Genomic DNA, 7,111 nt, shown 5'->3' on the forward strand with positions numbered 1-7,111 from the left:
CAAAGCATATTTAAAGAGTTATAAAACCGTATGCTCACGACTTCCATAGACCGTTGTTAGTTGTTCAAAACATGATCAGGATGTTTGTATATTATTATCTTTCCCCCACACTAATATATAGTAGGTTGGGGAAAGATGGGACACCTTTANCACATCACATTCAAACAGTGTCATACTGTTCGCATGAACGACGTATAAAAGCGGCAAGGTGTTGGGGAAATGGGCCTAAATCGCAGTTTAATGGCAAAGATCTCAACCACACAGAATAGAAAGTTCAATATTTTTTAGGGTATAGTATGTTGCTCTTCTTTTGTTTGCAGCTAATTGCTCAAACCATTTTGACTGCCCGGGATTGGAATTTTGTTGCACTCAAGGAAGTGGCGTTGGTTATTGTTCGGAGACATTCCGGTGTAAAACTACGACCACTACCCCCACCACAACTATGGCTACCACAACTATGACTACCACCACCACTACTACAAAACCGAAATCAGGTAGGTTAACCCAGTGCTCTACAACCTTTTTTGGGTTGGTGAACCCTCAAAGTTGTTGCGACGAACTCACGCACCCCTGATTGCTTTAACGTAAAAATAATGACGTTTCTCGATTCCCAGTTATGCGAATATAGAATTCATATAAAAAAAAAACTGTAGGAAAGTGGCCAAATTTGTTTAAAATGTTCAAAACTGAATATTATTGCTGAAAATTGTTTAAGTTTGTGATGCACCCTTGTATACACTTTTGTTTTGGAGCACCCCTGGCATATTTTGGTGCACCATGCACACCGGTTGAAGAGCACTGGGTTAACCTATACCTTATCAAGTATGTTATAGTCAAATATCTCTACCAGCGTGGAAGATCATTTTTTATTATAATTTATTGCTAAAGTTTTCACCGGGCGGAAATACGAAATGTAGTTGTTTACGAGGCAGTATAGCAATAGTTATTGTACATTAATTATAGCAGCACAATTACAGTCATCCATAGTGTATTATTTTGTTTGCAGCTAATTGCTCAAACCATTTTGACTGCCCGGGATTGGAACTTTGTTGCACTCAAGGAAGTGGCGTTGGTTATTGTTCGGAGACATTCCGGTGTAAAACTACGACCACTATCCCCACCACAACTATGACTACCACCACCACTACTACAAAACCGAAATCAGGTAGGTTAACCTATACCTTATCAAGTATGGTATAGTCAAATATCTCTACCAGCGTGGAAGATCATTTTTTTATAGTTTATTTCTAAAGTTTTCACTGGGCGGAAATACGAAATGTAGTTGTTTACGAGGCAGTATAGCAATAGTTATTGTACATTAATTATAGCAGCACAATTACAGTCATCCATAGTGTATTATTGGTTTTTGCTGGCTATAAACAATTCTAACACTTTTGTTATTTACAGTTCGTTGCTCAAGTGCCCGGGATTGCGCAGAAAACGAGTTATGTTACAACAGAGGAACTTCCTCGAGTTACTGCTTACGCATCAGCACAACCACAAGAGAGCCGGTGTCCGGTACGTCACGGTAAACATAATTTTAGTATAGGGTGGAGGGAGATGGGACACTTTTGGGACATAATGTACAAATATGTTGATCGTGTCTTAAACAATTAACAACGGTATATGGCAGTCGTGAAGATGCAGTTTTATAATTCTTTCATTGTTCTTTATTTACTACCAAATGGAACAAAAAAATTGATTAAAAAGTATTCCATCTTTCCCCGCCCCACTATATATATATATATATATATAAAAGCTGTTCTGAGCATTGTGTATATTGTAGTTCGTTGCTCCAGCTCTCTTCCCTGTCCGGGACCACAAAGTTGTTGTTCATCAAGAAATTTCTCAAGTTATTGTTCAACTGGGCCATGTAGGAAAATTCTCCACGAACGCCCTCCATTTGAGAGGTAATCAGACCATCACACCAAATCGTGCACACGCAGCGCTTTTGCTTGATTTTATAAAATTATAAAGTTTTCTGGCATTGCCTTAACATTGGCTTTTAATATATATTTTAGCTTTTCTACCAACGATTTGGATGTAATTATTATCTTGTGTTTTGTAATCGGGGCGTTAGCAATCGTGGGATTCGGTGTTCGGAAGTATTACAGACCCCGCACTGTGACCGGCAACATAAGGCCCCAAGTAAACATACCGCGTAACCTTCGGCAAAGTAAGCACATCGTCGTGGTTTAAATTTGCTTGTATCGAAATTTAACTATTACTTCCAGTACATATCCACGTTACAACCGATATAGTAGGGTGGGGAAGATGGAACACCTTTAGCACATAATTTCCAAATATCCTGATCGCGTTTAAAAAATAAACAACGGCCTACGGGAGTTGTGAGGATACGGTTTTATAAATCTTTGAATGTTTTTTGTGTGCTACCAAATGGGATGAGGAAATAGAATGAGCAGGTGTCCCATCCTCCCCCATTGTACTTTATAAATAAATACACAATTGATAATCCTGGTAGCCACCAAAAGAATTTACATTTGTTTTCTTCAGAATAGTTGAATGAATATATTTTATTTTTCCTAGGATTACGGACAACGACAGTTGTTATAACACGGATGTATGGTTTTGTACACATCATGCCCGCTTACAAAATTAAGATTAAACAGTATACAGCCTACACTTCTCTTTTTTGGTTTACTAAACTAAACCAATGATAGTAGTATTATAATAGACCAATGTATCAAAGTAACATGCAAACAATTTGCTTTCACCAGATCCTGGATTCGAACAACAAGAAAGCTACTCTATGGCTGAAATAAATGACCAAGCTGTCCCAGACACGCCTGCTACACCACAACCACCATATAACCCAACATGGTATGGAACACATAGCATACAAGAAGTTTAATCAAGCACATTTTACACGAACTTCGTATTGTTTTGTTACGTCACAATAATTGATTGATCGTCACAATCCATAGAATCGATGAAAATAGCATAAAATGACAAAATTTATAAAACAAAGTGTCCTGTGGTAAAGTTTTTTTGTCTTGTTGTGTTTACACAGGCTAATTAAGTACAATGCTTTGCCTTCTACTGATTTTTACTGTGGGGAAAGATGGGACACCTTTAGCGCATGCTATCCGAATATCCTGATCGTGTTTTAAACAATTAACAACGGTCTATGGGAGTTGTGAGGATACGGTTTTATAATTCTTTAAATTATTTTTTTACTACCAAATATAGGAAAAGAAAAAGGAATAAATAGGTGTACCATCTCTTCCACCGCACTATATTTCATTTCTATTTGATATGGCCGAAATTTTACAGGCAGTTTTATTTTGTCAAATATATAAACATACACATTCTAAGGCTCTGTGTGTTTTATGTCATATTCAATAACACGAACAGATGGACCTGCGACTGAACCAACGTTCGCTAAATTTTACTCTTGAGGACCGAACACGCCGCAGGCAAAATATAAATTACAGCCTAAATTTGTGTTAAATGTAGCGTTATAATGTCGCTGTAAAATTACTGGTATAGTTTTGGCAAAGTTCTGTAATATTCCACTCACAGTCTGAACTATTTTCCCTGTGAGTGTTTTATAAAGCTTATATGACCCATAGGTCACGAATAACAGAAATACCTATAACGCAAATATGCACCGTGTTTCACTGAGGGTATAAATAAAGCGGAAGAGAAGGCGTTACAGCTCACAGATGTCATGACGTTAGTAAGGTCAAAGTCGTATACATTAGAGTGGGGAAAGATGGGACACTTCTTCATTCTATTTTCTCGTCACATTTAGTAGTAAACAAAAAAATTCAAAGAATTATAAAACCGTATCCTCACGACTCCCATATAGACCGTTGTTAATTGTTTAATACACGATCAAGATATTTGGATATAATGTGCTAATCGTGTGCCATCTTCCCCACAGTACTATACATATAATTCCGCCAAAGCGCACAAAAGAAAAGTTAGGAGCGTTATACATCAATGGCAGTATAAGGTATAACTGTATGTTGGTTGAGAGCACTTTGTAATTCATTTCGGGTATTTATATATAGTTGTATGGAACACATACTTCCTTCTATCTGTGTAGAGGTAATGTCCCACGGCAAAGCAAGTAACGGGGTGCTGTGGTTATAGGGCAAGATCGACTGTGTATAGTACTGTGTGGTAAGATTGGACGCACTTTTAGCACATAATATCCAAATATCCTGATCGTGTTTCAAACAATTAACAACGGTCTATATGGGAATGGTGGGGATATGGTTTTACAGTTCTTTTAATTTTATTTGTTTACTACTAAATAAGACGGGAAAATAGAATACAAAGGTGTCTCGTCCTACCCCACCCTACTATATGTCTAACCCTTACTGCATAGTTCGCAGCATCGTCAGTTCTCATCGTCAGTTCTTTTTTTGTGCATAGCTTATTAACCATCATAAGATGAATTAATTAAGATGCGTAATACAGGCAAATACCATAAGACTATACGTTCAATTTGGTAAACAACCAACGCTACACCGCAGTACCGCAGAACGATTAATCGGTATTTATTATTGTTCTTACTAAACATACAATGTGAGACACACGAAGTTCCACCACAACAACATAAGAGAAGTACGCGCTTCATATCAGCGACTGAAAATATTTACAATCGAAATCTATACAAACTATTTTACATATTGAGTCTTCAACTACAACATATGAAAGAATCCGCTGAGAACAACATGATTTCGCCGCTGCGTATATAGTATAATATAGTAGGGTGGGAGAAGATGGGACACGTTTTCATTCGATTTTCTCGAAACAATATGGTAGTAAACAAAGAACATTCAATGAATTATAAAACTGTATTCTCACGATTCCCCATAGACCGTTGTTAAATGTTTAAAACACGACCAGGATATTTAGACATTATGTGCTAAAGGTGTCCCATCTTCCCCCACTCTACTATATCAAGCTACAGCGGCGAAATCATGTTGTTCTTAGCGGAATGAAAAGGTGTCCCATCTCCCCCCACCCTACTATATATAAAGTTTGCCGCTAGCGTTGTGGTGTTAATATGTCTTATGCGGAAAGCTTTATACGCCTTATTTACCAGAGGAACAGATCAGTTTTCAAACTTTATTTTATTTTTTTTTTAAAGATTTATATAATTTACCAAACTTGTGAGTAAAACTTCAAAGGAAGAAATATGCATTTAGCGTCGTTTATGAGTTTCTTGGTATTGCTACTTGTCAAGTTTAATTCAGTAACAGGTACGTTATCTAAATCATTATAAAAATGTTAAATTAAATTATCTAAAATTGTTTTTGAAATGTTACACAGGTTTGTCGTGTTCAAGTTCCTTTTTATCTTGCGCTAGTGGACAAACGTGCTGCTCTGGTATTTGTATGAGCTCATGTTATAGCGATATTATACGGACGACCTACTCATTAGGGTAAGCGACAAAAAATCGTTGTTTTTACTGCTAACATAAGTTAGTGTAGAAAAAAAATTGATAAAGTTTAATCATATTTTTTTTATTTTTTAGCGTTGGAGCCATTGTTGGAATCGCTATTGGCGGTCTGGTGTTCACAGGCCTGTGCATTGGGGTGTGTGTGTACTGCTGCTGTGCGTGTGGTCGAGCAGCCAACAGGGGAGCGCCCCAGCCTGCAGCTACGTTTGTCGCGACAGTACCAGCAGCAGGACAGCAAAGTAAGATAATAAATGAATTTTTTGCTTCGCATTCCTACATGATTTTATATATTGTACTGTGGGGTATGATGGGACACCATTCGTAGAGAATATTTAAATATCCTGATCGTGTTTTAAACAAATAATAACGCTATATTTTAACGTCGTGATGATACGGTTATATATTTCTTTAAAAGTTATTTGTTTACTACCCGAGTGGAACAAAAAAAAACCTGTCCCACCGTACAAAGACGAATCTTACATTGTCACAATTCATCAATTGTATTTTAATCTCCCCAACCAAATAAACTTAAGCGTATTGCCATTTTATTAGCGGTTTTCCTTTCAAGTATACTGGCGCTTTTAGACAGCGCAGAACCTTTTCATACTAAACAATTTATCCTTTTCAGATCCTGGTTACAACGCCCAATACAGCGCCAATAACCCGCCAGTATATGTTGATCAAAACTCTGCTCTCCCCGGTCAAAAGCCAGGTTATCTCGGCCAACAGCCTGGCAGTGGCTAGACAACATTAGTATTGTCAGATTAACACTATACGTACATATAGAAGACGCACAAATCAATCTAAACAAATATTAACACAATTTGTGCGTTTTTTTATAACTCTGTTTTTTACTACTGCATATTTTCAGAAGTTGATAAAATGTTTAAGTTATACACAACTACAAAAATAAAACTTTTTAGAAATTGTATTGTATATATCTTTTGAAGAAGTCGCTTCCACGAAACGTTACTTCTGAAACGATTATGTTATAAATACGATTTTCAAACTAATTATTTAAAATCGTTTTGTATCTGCATTACGATATCTTCAATGTGCTATTATTATTAATAATAAACTAAATTGCTGAAACTTATAACTCTTTGGTATAAGGATGGAGATCCCGTAGGAACATCCTATATGCCATATGCTTAGAGTTGAAATTAACTAAGTCATAATTTTAAAAAGTTCAAATTAAATTTAATTTTAATATTTAACTGTTAGTAGCCGTCGCGGCCATCAACATTTAAAGATCAACTGCACTTTTTAGCGTACAGTTACACTTTCGCAGCACTTCTTGAACCGATTTAAATTCCTCGTTTTTAGAGGGTAAATGAGCTATCAACCAAAATCCACATCAGTTGATGGGACAGAAAATTTGTGTGAATTAATTGTAGTACTTGACCAGACATTGAACAACTCGTTGCGAAAAATCAAGCGCATCCGTCACATTAAATATAATTGATGGAATTAGTTGTTTTCGCTTTTTAATAAACGAGCGCCGTATTACATATTGGGGTTAAATATGATAACCAACTTTGTTAAAAGAATAAAGCATACAAAAAAGTTTAAGAAACCAATGCACTACTACAACAATGCAAAAATACAATATAGAGGCATTCGTAAAATTAATTCGATTTGGCCAACACGTATTGTGTATACGAAACACAATAT

The 7,111-nt window shown here is 36.3% G+C and overlaps 2 protein-coding genes across 3 annotated transcripts in view; both read left to right on the plus strand.

The window, feature by feature from the left end:
• The window catches only part of LOC100178647 (bypass of stop codon protein 1-like), a 6,527-nt gene extending 3,195 nt beyond the window's left edge, over window positions 1-3,332 (plus strand). Inside the window, exons 8-11 of one of the 2 annotated variants that reach the window (XM_026834263.1) lie at window positions 1,408-1,518; window positions 1,787-1,910; window positions 2,022-2,176; window positions 2,739-3,332. In XM_026834263.1, coding sequence (XP_026690064.1) covers window positions 1,408-1,518; window positions 1,787-1,910; window positions 2,022-2,176; window positions 2,739-2,872 — 524 coding nt within the window. In that variant the 3' untranslated portion in view covers window positions 2,873-3,332. The remainder of the gene's footprint in view (window positions 1-1,407; window positions 1,519-1,786; window positions 1,911-2,021; window positions 2,177-2,738) is intronic. The other variant, XM_026834264.1, reaches the window with a different exon arrangement.
• Window positions 3,333-4,872: 1,540 nt separating this feature from the next.
• Window positions 4,873-6,366, plus strand: LOC100177134. The gene is made up of 4 exons (XM_002123028.5): window positions 4,873-5,237; window positions 5,308-5,419; window positions 5,513-5,676; window positions 6,066-6,366. The coding sequence occupies exons 1-4, from the start codon at window positions 5,174-5,176 to the stop codon at window positions 6,179-6,181; spliced, it is 456 nt and encodes a 151-aa protein (XP_002123064.1). The 5' UTR covers window positions 4,873-5,173; the 3' UTR covers window positions 6,182-6,366.
• Window positions 6,367-7,111: the final 745 nt, after the last annotated feature.

The sequence above is a fragment of the Ciona intestinalis genome, chromosome 4 (genome assembly GCF_000224145.3).
Source record: "Ciona intestinalis chromosome 4, KH, whole genome shotgun sequence".
Lineage (NCBI taxonomy): Eukaryota > Metazoa > Chordata > Ascidiacea > Phlebobranchia > Cionidae > Ciona > Ciona intestinalis.

Excerpts from the sequence above, each read along its gene's own strand:
- LOC100177134 (XM_002123028.5), top strand. The coding sequence starts at position 5,174 with ATGCATTTAGCGTCGTTTATGAGTTTCTTGGTATTGCTACTTGTCAAG. Across the intron at positions 5,238-5,307 it reads CAAGTTTAATTCAGTAACAG|GTTTGTCGTGTTCAAGTTCC; the intron begins GTACGTTATCTA and ends AATGTTACACAG. Across the intron at positions 5,420-5,512 it reads CGGACGACCTACTCATTAGG|CGTTGGAGCCATTGTTGGAA; the intron begins GTAAGCGACAAA and ends TTTATTTTTTAG.